General features: G+C 44.3%; 1 protein-coding gene across 1 annotated transcript; it reads right to left on the reverse strand.

The window, feature by feature from the left end:
* Positions 1-844: 844 nt before the first annotated feature.
* On the reverse strand, positions 845-14,874 carry LOC126941721 (pregnancy-specific beta-1-glycoprotein 2-like). The gene is made up of 5 exons (XM_050768381.1): positions 14,720-14,874; positions 13,074-13,433; positions 7,181-7,459; positions 4,775-5,029; positions 845-939 (listed from the first exon to the last, which is right to left on the reverse strand). The coding sequence occupies exons 1-5, from the start codon at positions 14,781-14,783 to the stop codon at positions 845-847; spliced, it is 1,053 nt and encodes a 350-aa protein (XP_050624338.1). The 5' UTR covers positions 14,784-14,874.
* Positions 14,875-15,617: the final 743 nt, after the last annotated feature.

Genomic DNA, 15,617 nt, shown 5'->3' on the forward strand with positions numbered 1-15,617 from the left:
CACGATATTTCAGAAGGGTTTCAGATGGGAGAAAGGCTGATTGCTATTTTCTATGTCGTTAGAACTTTCCACTTTCCCACCTTTTCATGGTTGCATCTTTTTCTCAGTGTCTCTGTGGTGGTAGCCATGAATGAGACCCTGCCGGGTCTTCATGGCAGGGACATGATTGACAGAAGGCCCAGGTCAGTGCATTTCAAATTCACCAAGTCCTTTGCACAGAAAGCTTCCTTCCCACAGGCTCCCAGCAAGGGTGTGAAAGCAAGCCTAGTTCTCTGAGGCTCTGTTTAACTTTAATGGGAAACTGGTTGGAGGACTCCCCATCAGCCATGCAAAAACTCTCTTAGAACTGTATTAATACCTAAAACTTCTTTCTCTTTCTTTTTCACAGGAGTGTGCTTTGCATAGGGGTCTGTGAGTTCTCCCATACTACCTTCATGCCTGCCCCACATTCCCTCAGAGGTGTCTTCCCTGATAAATTATCTTATATGTCTAATCCCATCCTGGATGCATCTCAGTTGGTAAAAACTAACATACCAGGTTTGATTCTTTGCACTTAGTTTGTTTGCTTTCTCTCTCACAAGTAGTCAGGAACCATGTCCTAGTGTTTTATGTGTTACCTCTTTTTCTACATATATATGGAAACAGGTACTGTTGAGGGGCACATCCTATGTGCCAGGCCCTTTGCTAAATGCTTTATCTGTACTTCATTTAATTCACACAGTAACCCTGTCAAGTGGATAGTATTTCCATTTTGCCGATGAAAAGACAGAAACTTAGAGTAGTGTAAAATCTTTCCTGGTGTCGTATGGCTAGTAATAGGTGGATCTGAGATTTGATGCTGGGACTATTTAACCTCAAGGCTAATGATGATGGTAGTAATATAGCAGCTGACATTGGTTCGCCTGTGTGTGGCATCTTGTTTCATTGACTGCATGAAACCTTTAAAAGAATGGTATGAAGCAAGCTCCCTCATACTTCAGGATTTGAAAGAAGAACAAACTAAACCCAAGCACAGTGAATGAAGGAAACAATAAGGATTAGAGTGGATAAAAATAAAATGGAGAATGGTAAAAGAATAGAGTAAATTAATGAAACCAAAAGTTGATTCTTCAAGTTAAAATCAACAAAATTGACGACCATTAAGTAGACTGACTAAGAAAAAAGAGAGATTAAAATTACTAAAATGAGAAATGAAAATGGAGTCTGAATATGACAGGTCATAGTTTAATCCTAGCACTTTGGAAGGTCACAATGGGAGGATTTCTTGAGGCCAGGTGTTTGAACCAGCATAGGTAACCTGGGGAGACCCAGTCTCTACAAAAAAAGAAATAAAAATCAATTAGCTGGGCATATTGGCATGCATCTGTATTCCTAGTATCTTGGGAGGCTGAAGAAGTAGAATTGCTTGAGCCCAGAAGGTTGAGGCTATGGTAAGCCATAATCATACCACTGTATTTCAGCCTGGGCTAGCCTACAGAGTGAGAGCCTGTCTCTCTCTCTGAAAGAAAGAAAGAAAGAAAGAAAGAAAGAAAGAAAGAAAGAAAGAAAGAAAGAAGAAAAAAGAAAATGAAGTGATTACTACCAATTCTAATAAAATGATTATGAAATTGCTGGAAATAATTGTATGCCAATAAATTGGAAAACCTAGATGAAATAGACAAATTCCTAGAAAAACACAAAAATATGAATAGAGCTATAATCAGTAATAAGATTGAATCAATGAAAGCATTTGATGAAATTCAATGTTTTTTCACAGTAACAACATTCTAACTAAGAATGGAAGGAAACCACCTCAACATAAAGGCAATATGTGAGAAACCCAATACTAACATCATACTCAATGGAGAAAGACTGAAAGTTTTCCCTGTATGAGCAGGCACAAGACAAGGATGCTGCTTTTGACACTTCTATTCAATGTAGTATTGAAAAATCGAGTCAGAAAAATTAGGCGAGAATTTTAAAAAAGACATTCAAATTGGAAGAAAGAAGTAAAATTATTTCTGTTCGCAGATAACTTGAACTTACATGTAGAAAATCCTAAAGATGGAACAAACTTATTAGAATTAATAAATGAATTCAGTAATGTTGCACAATACAAAATCATCATTCAAACATCAGTCGTATTTCAATACACTAACCATGAACAATCTGAAGGGAAATTAAGAAAATATTTTTAATTTGTATTAATATCACAAAGAATAAAATATTTTAGGAATAAGTTTAACCAAAGAGGTGAAATGATTATACCTGAAATCCATAAAATATTGCTTAATGATGACATCAATAAATTGAAAAACATTTTGTGTTCATAAATTAGAAGACTCAATATTGTGAGGAGGACAATGCTACCCAAAGTGAGCTCCAGATTCAATACACTTCCTATCAGAATCTCAGTGACAGTTTTGCAGAAAAAGAAAAATCTGTCCTAAAATTTATATTGAATCTCATGACTCTAAATAGACAAACAACTCTGAAGAGTAAAAATGAAGCTGGAGGACTCACTCTTCCTGATTTCAGCATTTACTACAAAGCCCCAGTAACCAATACATTGTGGTACTGGCATAAAGGAGGACATAGAAATTAATGAAATTGAAGAGAGAGCCCAGAAAGAAATCCTTGCATATATGACCAAATGATTTTCATCGAGTGTGCCAAGATCGTTCAATGGGGAAAGGACAGTATTCTCACCAAATGACATTGGGAAAGCTGGATATCCAAGGGCAAGAATGAGTGGAACCTTTACCTAACACCATATACAAAAATTAACCCACAATAGATCAACGATCTAAATGTAAGAGCAAAAACTATACCACTCCTAGAAGAAAAGGTAGAAGAAAATCTTTATGATATTGGATTTCACAATGATTCCTTGGTTGTAACAACAAAAGAATAGGCAACAAATAAAATGGATAAATTGGACTTCATAAAAACCAAAACCTTTTATATATCTAAGAACATTATCAAGAAAGTAAAAAAGGAACCCATGAAATGAGAAAAATATTTGCAAATTATATGTGTGATACCTAATTAATTTCTAGAATACATGAAAAACTACAAGTCAACAACAGCAAACATCCAAAAACCCAATTAAAAAATGAACAAAGGATTAAAGCAGAGTTTTCACCAGGGAAGATATACAAATATCCCATAAGTCCACGCAAATTTCCTCAGCGTCACGAATACTTAGAGATATGCAAATCAAAACCACAATGTGACACCATCTCACACACTTTAGGATGGCTTTGATAAACAACATAAAACAAAGCAACATAAAACAACAAGTGTTTTCAAACAGTTGGAAAAATTGGAGCTCTAGTGCATTGCTGATGGGAATGGGAAATGTTACAGCCACTGTAAAAAGTGGTGTGGCTGTTTCTCAAAAAATGTAAACAATAAATTACCATTTGATCCAGCAATTCCACTTCTAGACATACTCCCTATAGAATTAAAATAAATTTGAACAAATGTTTGCACATTGATGTTCAGAGAAGCATTACTCACAATAGGAAAAAAAAGGAAACAACGGAAAGTCCATTGAAAGATAAGTGGGTAGGCAAATGAGGTATATCTATACATCAAAATGTTATTCAACCTTAACAAGGAATAAAATTCCAATACATCGTGCAAAATGGATGAACTTGAAGACATTATGCTAACTGAAATAAGCCAGACACAAAAGGATAATTATTTTATAATTCCATTTATAAAAGATAGAATAGCCAGTTACATAGAGACAGAAAGTAGAATGGTGGGTGCTAAGACTTAGGGGGAGAAGGAGTGAGGGTTACTGTTTATTGGGTACAGAGGTTTAATATGGTAAAAGGAAAAAGTTCTGGAAATGGATAGTGTGATGGTTACACAACACTAAATTGCACACTTAGAAATAGTTAATGATAAGTCTTATAATAGATATATATAAGTGTTCTGGTAGTCTTATACTCTATAAATATACACTTTCTGGCATGGCCCCTTTCCTGCCATGCAGAGCCCCAGAGGTGAATCTCCCTATTTCTCCAAGTGTGCATCACTCATTGTCCTCTGTGCTGTGTCCCACGTGCTGTGCCCACAGCCTTATGTGGCTGGTGACTTCAGAGCCAGGATACAACTCCAGAGTCTGCCCCGAGGCTCCCTCTCTTCTTATTTCCCTGCAGCCTAGGCTTCATTGCAACCGGCAGCTAAATTTAGCCGAATTCAGGACAGGCCATCAGGGGTCTTTCTCCATACATGCTGTTCCCACCCCAGTGGGACCCACCCCAGTGGAGTCAGGAAGGGCCAGTCACTGGAGAAGCCTGGAGCAGAGGATGCAGCAATCTGAGCTGCTCCTCTCTCATCCAAGGGGCTTCCTCCTCTTATTTGGGGGAAAAATGTGAGCTTGTTTCAAAGCCTCAGATGTTCTTTGTAGCACATGGAGTAAGTAAAAGAAAACAAAGATGTGGCAGAAAGGGATGTGTTGGAGACAGCGAGAAGCAACTTGATCTTGAGGACTCTCCTTCTTGTCCCTGTATGAAGCCTCTTCCACCACATAGGGCTCAGGACTGACAAAGCCCCCTCCCTACCCTTCTCAGACTGGACACAAGGTCAGCCATGAGAAAACAGAGAAACAACAAGAAGAAAGTCTGTAGAGAGAAATTGAGAGGGTTCAGAAGGAGAATTTAGGATTTGCTTCTGCCCATGGGACACAGGCTGGGAATAAAAATGTTTTCCTGACTCTTCTCTGAAAGCCAGATAGACTCCACCTAAAACCCTATTGCCAATGATGCAGGGATCCACTTACCAGAGACTATGACCATCTTGAAAGTGGAACATTCCCTGCCAGTGGCTGAGTTACGAGCAGAGCAACCATAGATCCCGTTATGCTTTGTACTAATTTGGGGGATAAAGAGCTCTTGTCCTGATTGCACAAACTTCCCATTAATCGTCCAAGAATACTCTGCCGGTGGGTTAGAGTTCGCGAGGCAGGACAAGTAGAGGTTATCTCCTGAACGGTAATCCGTGAATGAAGGGAAAATCCTGGGGAAGTCTGGACCATCTGGAGTAAAGAGAATAAAACCACAGGTGATGTCGTCCAAGGGAAGGGGATGCGCCTGGTCTCTCAAAGGGACACATGTCCCTCTGAGCCAAGACACACCCTCAAGGCCCAGCCAAACCCCTTCTGTCTTCACTGAACAGAGGCATGAGGTATTCACGTGTTTCTCCCATCACAGGCTGTAGACCCCAAGTCTCCCATGACAAGAGCAGCCCCTCCCTTTATATTCTTGCTTAAGGCTGTGCCTAGCCAAGTTTTCCCAGGGCAGGGAGTCATGACCAGGCCTGGCGTCCAGAAATAAAAGTATCTGTATTTGAACCTGAGAGAGACTGAGATGCCTGGCCTCTGGTGGCTTGGATTTTTGCTGGTGGCCTGGTCCACAGAGGAACCAGATAAAAAGGACATCCAGGATGACTGGGTCACTGCAGATGCTACCAACTCGGTCCCGTATTTCACATTCATAGGGTCCTGTGTCATTTCTTGTGACATTGGCTAGAATGAGGATCCTGTTTTTACCGGGTTGCTTTAGCCTGGGACTGATCGGGAGGCTCTGACCATTTACGCACCACACGTAGGTGTAGCCCTGAGTCTTAGGTACACAAGTTAAGGATACATCATTCTTGTTCTCCATGGGGTTGAAATAATTGCTGGTGATGTAGGGCTTGGGCAACTCCGCTGGGTGGATAACAGAGAGAAGATTGTCCTGTGTGGCACCTTTGATTCCTCCACAGACATCCTTCAATCAGAGTTGGCATCTCCCACCTCTCAGCCCACCAGAGTCCTTGAAAGTCAATAGCGGGTGCGTGTGTCACAAGACAGATGTATGATGATCTAAGGGCTCAAAGACTATGAGGCTGCCTGCTCTGTCTTAGGGAAGCACAGACTTTCTGAAGTGTGAATTTAGCAGCAGTGTTGGGTCATGGACAAACATGTCAGTGGGAGTCACAGGCCCTGGTACACCTCCCAGTCCCTCTCTAATCCACTGACTGGCTGGCTCACCTTGGATTCCTTACCTGGAATGTGCAACTGCTGGGTCCCTTCCAAATTCCATCCTACTTTGCCCCCCTAGATGTGATTTCTCTGCAGCTTCCATTTCCAAGGACATTCTAGAGATGAGTAATAACGGGACTTCCCATTGTCCTGAAACCCTAAGATACTGAACAGCCTGGCCTGGGACTGAATGTTTCAGCAGAAATAAGACATGGGAGACCAGAGTCAAACCTGGAGGTCAGTTCAGTCCTGAGGCAGTGGAGGTACAAGGTGGGGTAGTTTTTTGCAGGTGTTTCATGATGACTTACTTGAGCCAGTGACCTCCAAAGATAGAACAGAATGTAAGGAATGATCTAGAAAGAGTGAAGGGGACAGGCAAAAGCTGGTCGTTTTGGAGCAGAAACATATTCCCTGTCCTGGGTTTTTTATTTCCTTCTCCCTCTGCAGAGGGCAGGTGGTTCTTCCTTGATAGCCAGATAGACTTCACGGGAAAACATATGGCCAATGCTCCCTGGATCCACTTACCAGGAACTATGATATTCTTAATGATGAGATTGTTCCATCAGTAGCTGAGTTATGGATGAAACAGACATAGGCCATTCTATATGTTTTAGTGATGTGGGGGGATAAAGAACACTTTTGCTGATTGCTGGAACTTCCCATCAATCAGCCAAGATTGCTCTGCCAGTGGGTGAGAGTCTGTGAGGCAGGAGAGCTTGGGGACTTCCACTGGATAGTAATAGGTGTATGAAGAAGAAATGGTGGGGGTATCTAGGCCATCTTGAGCAGAAAATAAAGTCACAGCTGATGTTGTCAGAGGGAAGGGAAAATCCTGGCCTGTGGAGGAGCCACGGTGACCCTGTGAACTAAGTCACTACACTGAAGTCCCAGCCAAATCCCTGCTGTGTTCACTGATCTGGAGCTTGAGACATTCACCTGTTTCTCCCATCATAACCTGTGGACCCTGAATCTCCCATGACAGGAGCAGCCTCTTCTCTCCCATTGTCGATCAAGCCTAAGCCTACTCTTAGTCATCATGGCCAGCTTTGATGTCTAGGTTTAAAGGTCTCTGTTCTTGGACCTGAGAGGGAGTGAGAGGCCTGGCCTCTGGCCATGTGTATTTGGGATGGCAGCCTGGCTCACAGAGGAACAGAAGATACTCACAAAGGAGATTCAGGGTGACTGGGTCACTGCGGCTGGAACTCACTGGGTTCTTCATTTCACATTCATAGGGTCCTGCAGTATCCTTTGTGACACCAAATAGAACGAGGGTCCTGTTGTTTCCAGACAGCTGCCACTTGCGACTGATAGGGAGGCTCTGACCGTTTATCCACCACAGGTAGCTTACATCCTGAGTGTCAGGATCACAGGATAAGATCACAGTCTCCACGGCCTCTCTGGGGTTTAAGTTGCTGCTGGAGATGTAGGGCTTGGGAGTCTCCACTGTGCAGATAACAGAGAGAAGATTGCCCTGTGTGGCACCTTTGATTCCTCCTAAGACATTTTTCAATCAGAGATGGTCTTTCCCACTTCTCAGCCCACTCAAGTCCTAAAAAGCCCATGGCAGATGTGTGTGTTACAAGACAGATGCATGGCAATCTGAGGGTTCAGGGATTGTGAGGCTGCCTTCTGTATGTGGAAGAAGCACAGACTTTCTCAAGTGTGAATTGAGTAGCAGCATTGAGTCATGGAAAAACATGGGACCAGCAGTCACAGCCCCAGGTGCCTCTCTGAGTCCCTCCCTCTCCAACTGCCTGCCTGGCCCACCTTGCGGTCCTCACCTGGAGCATGCATTGCTGGAATCTTCTTAGTTTCAGTCTTACTTTGCCCCCAAGGTATGTTTTCTCTGCAGCTTCCCTTTCCAAGGGGATCTTAGAGATGGATGATGAAAGTTCCCATTGTCCTTAAACCCTTTGGGTACTGGGAAGCCTGGCCTGGGACTGGGTACTTGAGCAGAAATAACACAGGGGAGACCAGAGTCAAGCCTGGAGGTCAGTTCAGTCACCAGGCAGTGGAGCCACAAGGTGGGGCGGTTTTCCCAGCTGTCTCATAGTAAGTGACTTGAGCCAGTGACCACTAAAGATAGAGCACAGTCCAAGGAATAACCTACAAAGAGTGAAGGGGACAGGCAAGAGCTGATAGCTTTGGACCAAGACCATGTTCGCTGTTCTGCATCAATGATATTCCCTACCCACTGTAGAGGACAGGTGAGGACCATGTATATCTTTCTAGAAATACATGTAGATGTTTGCAAACGCAGAACTGACTGGTGGAAAGGGCGGACATGAACTGATGACAGAAGTCTGGCCCTCATGGACCATATGTGTTTGGTGGCTATTAGAGCAATATGTGGGAAGAAGTCTTGCAGATACTTTCTCTCATTAGACATTCTACTCTCTAATTCTAGGAGTCAGACTACTCTATGTACCTTATCTCAGTGAATTCCAGAGTGAATCATAGAGTAGAATAGTAGTTTCCAGGAGATGTGGTCAGGGGAATAGGGCATTGTTCCATGGCTGTGCTGTTCAGTTATACAGGATGAGGAGGTTCTAGAGATTTCCTGTACAGTTTCATGCCTATAGTTCATACAGATAAAGTGTTCCTTATGCAGAAAGCTTAAAACCAAGGTTTTTGGATTCTAACTTTTTTATTTATTTTGGAATATTTATGGTAGATGTACTGGGTTAGCATCCCAAATGTGAAAAATTTTAAATCTAAAATGCTCCTGTGAGCACTTCTTTTTAGCATCACATCAGTGGTCAGAAGTGTTGGATTCTGGAGCATTTCAGATTTTGGATTTCTGGATTTGGGATGCTCAATTTGTAGTACTGTAATTTTCCCATAAAAAGTTGTCAAGAGTTTAGACCTCATGTTATGTTGTGACTCTAGTAACGAAACAAAAAAAGATTTGGAGGAAACATTAAAATGTTGTCATAAGTGGAAATTTTTACTGATGGTCCAAACATCTAAGATCGATTGCTATTAGTAGTATTTATCTTGATACCAAATTAAGGTTTAGGTGTGGGGTGAATTCCAACAGGATCACATTATGCTCAAAGAAAGATGCCAAAAGTGATTTGAAATTAGCAACTCCTTAAGTAGAGAGAGTCCCGTTAAAGAGACAGAACTGGTCAGTGTGTCAATTACATAAAGGGAGGAATGATGCCGAATTAAAAGAAGTGATATGTGTTATGTTAGTAAATACAGTAAAAAATCCCTGTTTCTAATTTCTGTGCAGAGTTAGGAAAAATGGGGAAGAGCCCAAAACAGGTATGTGAAAAGCTTTCTTCATTTTCTCTTAACCTCAGGAAATACAACTAGAGTTTAAGTTTGTGTGAATCAGGAAGAGTCTAAGTGAGATGCCAGTGGCTCATGTGTCCCCCACACAAAGAACCCCAACTTATGAAAATGGCATCATCAGGAGGAAACAATCGTATGTGGCACAGGCTGTAAAACCATCAGATAGCACCCCCTGGCTACCCCCAACAGGTCCCGGAAACCACCAGTATTCCCATTATGTGTAAGTTACAGCCTTGGAGGTTGTACCACAACTACAAAATTTAAAAATTGCTATTGTCAATACAAAATGTTAAATATGAAGTGGGATATATTGTTCCATTTTTTCCCCCCCCCACTCCTTTTGAACTTTCCTTTTTCAGTTTTGGAAGTTTCTATTGACACATCCTCAAGTTAGGGATTGTTTTCTCAGCTGTGTGCATTCTACCACTAGGCATCAAAAACATTCTTCATTTTTCTAACAGCAAGTTTTTCGTTTTCCTTTTTTTTCTGAGATGGAGTCTCACTCTGTTGTCCAGGCTGCAATGCAGTGGCAAGATCTTGGCTCACTGCAAGCTCCACCTCCCGGGTTCATGCCATTCTCCTGCCTCAGCCTCCTTAGTAGCTAGGACTACAGGCGCCCGCCACCACACCTGGCTAATTTGTTTGTATTTTTAGTAGAGATGGCGTTACACTGTGTTTGCCAGGATGGTATCGATCTCCTGACCTCGTGATCCGCTCACCTTGGCTTCCCAAAGTGCTGGGATTACAGTTGTTAGCCACTGTGCCGGCCATCTCTGAGGGATTTTAACGAGTTGTTGACTTTTGAGTTTTCCGTTGTTTACTTACTGTTAGAACCGAGTGACAAATTTCAAGCCTGTTATATGGCTGACAGGAAACCAGAAGTCTCTAGGAAGTGGCTGGAGAATGTGAGCTCCATAGTAGGTTGTGGATGGAGTCGTGAGTGAAATGGGTGAAATCAGCCCATGGGCTTTGGAGACTGCAGACCTGTCCAGCCTCTGACACCCTGGTCAGTCAGTGCAAAGATTACAACAGTGACAGCAAACTAGCATGGCTGACTCCATCTGGCATCGAGTCTCAGGCTGGCTGTCCTCACTCATTCCTGGACATAGGCCAGGCTAACCATGGGAGGAATTTAATTTATGGTTTAACTTTGAAGCAAGAATGATAATAGTTCCTCCATAACACTAATACCCTTCTTTTGCCCAGGGATTGCCTTTGTAAAACTGGTGAAAGACCATGAGAATAAGATTGTAGGAGGGAACTGAATTCTGCTAAAATGGAGGCACAGTTTCTATAATCCCTTACTGCTCAAATGTCATTTGCCCAGAGTTTACAAAATTTGTATCTATTTGCTCCTATAGATAACATCACTATTGTAGAACCTGAGATTGGTCTTTTGAGATGTTTCTCATTCTTTGCATTCTGGAAACCCGCTGACCTCATCCATACCCATGACTAATGGCTCAGCCAGTCACATGGTCCCCACCTAGAGGTGGATTCAAGCACAAACAGATCATTTCCCTCCGCCCTCATGATTCCATCCCCAAACAGTCAGCAGTACCCATTTTTTAGTCCTGTGCCCCTGAAACTATCCTTGAAAATCTCTAACCCCTGATCCACTAGGGAGTCTGATTTAAGTAATAATAAACCTCCATCCTCCTGTTTGGCACACTTGGAGTCATTAAAATATTTCTTTACTGCAAATCACTATCTGGATAAATTGGTTTTGTTTGTGCAGGAGGCCAGAAGAACTTGTCTGGAAATTATAAGAGTGGATGGAGGAGCTGACTATCCCTGTCCCATGGTCTTGTCCACAGAACAGCCTCACAAAAGGACAGAGCCCTGAATGGGGATACAGTGGAAGCTTATTCTCTTAGTGACCTGGGGACATTGGCTCAAGATGAAACTTGGCAGGAGTGGCAACTCCAGGTGATTTCTGTGCCTTTCCTGTTTCCTGGGAGGTGGGCCAGGCCACAGTGTTAGCAGGAAGGGAACAGAACAATTAACCTAGTTAGAGGGAGTGTCTGGGGAAGGCCTAGGGGTGGAGGAAGAAGCTGTGCAGGACAGGGCTTGCCAGGTAGAATGAAGTGGGAGGAAGATGAGGGACACAGAGAAGCAGAGAGAGGCAGAGACAGCATGGCAGTGAACAGTGGGGCCTACAGTGACTTCAGAGACCCCAGGGACCAGGTGTCCCCAGTTCCACAGGCCAGGATCAGGCCTGAAAACCCTCCAGTGACCAAAGGGCTTCAGAGTTACATGAGATGGGTTGGCTTTAGGGGCAAGAGTTAGTGGGGGATGAAACATGGGTGTCAGCCTCTGAATGACAAGGGACAGGTGTGGCTAGACCTCCTAGGATCCTGCATCCAAGATCCAGTCTAAAGAAGTTATGGATCATTCATTTCTTCATTCAATTCCTTCATTTGTTATGTGAGAGCTCCTGAGTGTGTGTCTCTCACTGGGCCTGTGCTGGTGCGGGGTGTGAGTGGGGAATGAAAACAAGGTCCTCTCTTTTATCCTGTCATGGCAGTGACATGGACACTTTGGGAAACACAGGATTTCAGGTTCAGTGATAGGGGTTAAGATCTGAGTGGGAGACCCGGACATTTTTTGCACTGACTCTGACAGTTGAGGCAGGTGATTTAGTTCTGGAGAACAGACTAATCAGCTGACCATTTGCTCTCACTCCTCTGATGTTTGGACGCCTAAGAAGAGAGGATTTGAGCCAATGAATGACTATGGGGTCCTTGGAACCCAAAAAGCCCTCACTTCTGGTGGAGGAGAGGATGGGCCTGTGGCTACAGACAGACCTCATGTGACCCTGATCTGCCTTTTGTGTTTGTGTGACTCTCATTCAGTGACTGTGCCTTCCTGTGTCTCAGTTTTCTCTCAGTCAAATAAGGTAAATTGCAAATGGACTGTGGGTTTTCATGCTATCTGTGAATAAATTGTAAATTCTTCACAGTCACCTGACCTAATGCTTGGTGCAGTGGAGGTGTTCACACAAACAGCATTTATTATTACTCACTTCCATGAGAGAGCACCTTTAGGTCAGATCCCTGTGGATAAGCTGCTGCCAGGTACATTTTCTGTCTTCTGTTTCTGCTTCTGGGGACATTAGACTCGCAAAGCAGTTGGCTGATGGCCTATAAAGCTTGTCTTTCTGTCCTCTCCACTCTGAGTGTCAGGTGAAGAAAGCTCTGTCCTGCCCAGATGAGGATCTGAGGGCTGAGCCCTGGCAGTGAGCAGCTCCTGGAGACACAGTCCTCAGACGCCTGGTGAATCCTTGGTCCCAGTAAGCCCTGCCACAACCCAGCCTTGGTACAGCCTCCTCAGCTTTATCTGGAGTAAGGATTTAGGGACGGGTCTGGGGTTGAGGCCTCCAGGGCTGAGCTTTTCTGAGAGCATCTCTGGGGGCCTCTTAGGCAAAGCCCTACTCAGTTCTCCAGGGTCTTTCTCAGGATCTAGTTTATGAAGAGGGCATGAGGTGCTTGGCTGAGATTCATCTCTTGCTGAGCACCCTCCCTTCAGACTGTCCTTCCTGTGCAGCAAGTGTCTGCAGGGTCTGGAGGCAGGAAAGGAATTCTGATCTGTTATAGTTTGTCTCCTCTGTGTGTGTCCTCCACTAAATGCCAAAACACCAACATGCGACATAATGCAGAGAGGGACACAGGCACCGTCTAGGCCTGACCATCCTGTTGGTGTAAAGTAGAACGGACTCCCAACCCCCAACACCCAGGGATCATGTGGAATCACTCACGGTATAAGGTGAAATGTCCAATTACTCCTTTAGTCTTATCACCTTGCTTTATCATTTGTATGGTGTAGGATCCTGTGTCCTTCTGGGTGACATTCTGGATCAGCAGGGATGCATTGGAATATACTGTTTCTCGTCCACTGTATGCAGGCCCAACTATAATTGTTTCAGCATCTATTACATATGATGTAATGTAATGGCGGAAGTCCGTTTTTTGCCCTTTGTACCAGATGTAGGCGATAAGATTCTGGGGCAAATTCTGGACAAGTAGAAGAACATCCTTCCCCTCGGAAACTTTGGTTGGCTGTGCTTCAATCGTGACTTGGGCAGTGGTGGGTGTGTTCCAGAAGATTAAAAGTGATGCTAGGACGTGGAGAGAGCATCAGTCAATATTGCGACGTATGTATGGGGGTGAAAAATGGGACTCTGGGTCCTGAGAAGATCTCTTCAATCTTCAGTCTTGAAGACACACACACACACATACAAACACACACAGCACCCCAGTATGACAGTAGGACACACACATACACCCCTTTTGTGTGTGTGTGTGTGTGTGAACTACTGTCCTACTGGGTCAAAGTCAGCAGCATGACCCCCATTTCTTCAACCCTTCTTACCTTGTCATATTTCTGTTTGGAATCCTCTTCCCCAGGGATCTTCATGCCTCCCTCCACACCACCCTCAGGTCCTTCTCACATCAGGGCATCTTTAGATTTCTTTCCTGACACCTCCTTCAGAGACCCTGGGTCTCCTACTTCTGACCTTTCCCTGCTCTTCTCCCTCCGGAGCTCTTGTCAACACCTGACCTCACATTCTAGATCTCTTTGCATGTCTGTCTTCCTTCCCATGACAGCGTGAGCTCCCTGAGGACAGGGACTTTTAGGATCTTGGTTGCACCCCAGTGCCTGGAACAGGCTGCAGACTCCTGTAGATGAGAAAGTTCCCAGGTCCCTCCATGCCTGGGGTGTTTTTTTTCTTTCACCAATTGTTGAGGTTTTTTGGCTGAGGACAGTGTTTCATGCAATGCTTATATTTTCATTTGAAGTGTCATCTGATAATCGTTATTATTATCATTTTTCAAAATGTGGTGTCCAGTGTTGATTAACCAGGAAAACAGAACACTTGGGATTTTCCTACCTCTTACCAATTCCGGTTCAATGTGATTTTCCTGTTTTGACCCCTGTCCCTCTCTGGTGTATTTCCCCCTATCCAGGCTCCAACAGAGCCTTCTTTTCTGTTTTTGTTTCTTCTTTTCCTTTCCTTTCTTTTTTTCTTTTCTTTTTTTTTTTTTTTTTTTTTTTTTTTTGAGACAGTCTCATACTGTCACCTAGTCTGTTGTGAAGTGTCATGATTTTGGCTCACTGCAACCTCTGCCTCCCAGGTTCATGTAAATCTCCTGCCTCAGCCTTCCAAGTAGCTAGGATTACAGGAGCACATCACCACACCTGGTTAATTTTTTGTATTTTTAGTAGAGACGGGGCTTCACTGTGTTGACCAGACTGGTCTTGAACTCCTGACTTCATGATCCACCCACCTCAGCCTCCCAAAGTACTTTCTTCTGTTATTTCTTAGAACCCCATCCTCCAGGAAAATCCATCCAATCATTCTGCTTCCTCCTCCTGTCCTCTCCGAGGAAGTTCTCTCCTCACCTGTGAGCAGGAGCTCCTTCCAGGTGATATGCAGTGTGCAGCGAGGGGCTGAGAGGGGCCCCATGGCCTGTGCTACCTGTGTGTTCTCCTGTGTGGAGATGAGCCTGGGATCCAGAATCTTTCCTAGCACAGCTGTCAGCTGTGCTGTCCTTCCTCCTTCTTTGCTGGGCCTCTTCCCGGGACAGGAGCACTTCTCTGGCTCATGGGTGGAGTCTGAGCCCAGGACACCTCTCTGTCCCCTCCCCTCTCAGTCCTGCCTCCTTGTCCCCCTCCTTCTCTTTTTCCTTTTGTCTGTGTCTCAGGTCCCTGGGAATAGTGGAGGCCTTTGTCTTTTTCAGCAGTGATTCTGTCACCAAACCTCAATGCACACTATGTCCAGAAACACAAACACACACACAAAAGAGACACACACAGTCACACACATACCCTGTAGGTTGGGCAAGCACAGTCCTGGGTCTCAGCCTCCTGCTGTCCCAATGGCTCTGGTTTGAGGTGCACATTCATGCCCTTTGCCCTCTTTCATCCCCATCTGGCTCTCCCCTTCAGTGCAGGAGGCTGGAGCTGCACCAGGTTCCTGTCACAGGTACACCCCATTGTGCTGTGGGTGAGCTGTGTGTCGCCTGGTGAGAGGGACCTTTCCTTTCTCTAATTGTGTCTAGCTTGGCTGCAGCTTCCAAGGATGGACATTCAGGACCTGGGTGTCCCAGAGGAAAGTGTCCTTCCTGGAGGTGTGCAGGGTGAATCTCTCATGCCTCTTGGGAGGAGAGGCCTGTGCTGGTTGCTCAGTAGGGGCTGTGAGTCCCATGATCAAAGAGACAGTTCTCAGTCACTCTATTGCTCCCTGGGGTCTGGTGGCTGAGCTGGGGCTCAGGGTTTCTCATTTCTTCTTGACCATCTT

The sequence above is a fragment of the Macaca thibetana genome, chromosome 19 (genome assembly GCF_024542745.1).
Source record: "Macaca thibetana thibetana isolate TM-01 chromosome 19, ASM2454274v1, whole genome shotgun sequence".
NCBI classification, from domain to species: Eukaryota; Metazoa; Chordata; class Mammalia; order Primates; family Cercopithecidae; genus Macaca; species Macaca thibetana.

What these genes read in the sequence shown, in the direction of transcription:
- LOC126941721 (XM_050768381.1), bottom strand. Translation starts at nt 14,783, where the DNA reads ATGGGGCCCCTCTCAGCCCCTCGCTGCACACTGCATATCACCTGGAAG. An exon ending in GAAGGAGCTCCTGCTCACAG is followed by an intron (nt 13,434 to 14,719) that starts GTGAGGAGAGAA and finishes TCCACGTCCTAG; the next exon opens with CATCACTTTTAATCTTCTGG. An exon ending in TGGACATTTCACCTTATACC is followed by an intron (nt 7,460 to 13,073) that starts GTGAGTGATTCC and finishes TTATCTGCACAG; the next exon opens with TGGAGACTCCCAAGCCCTAC.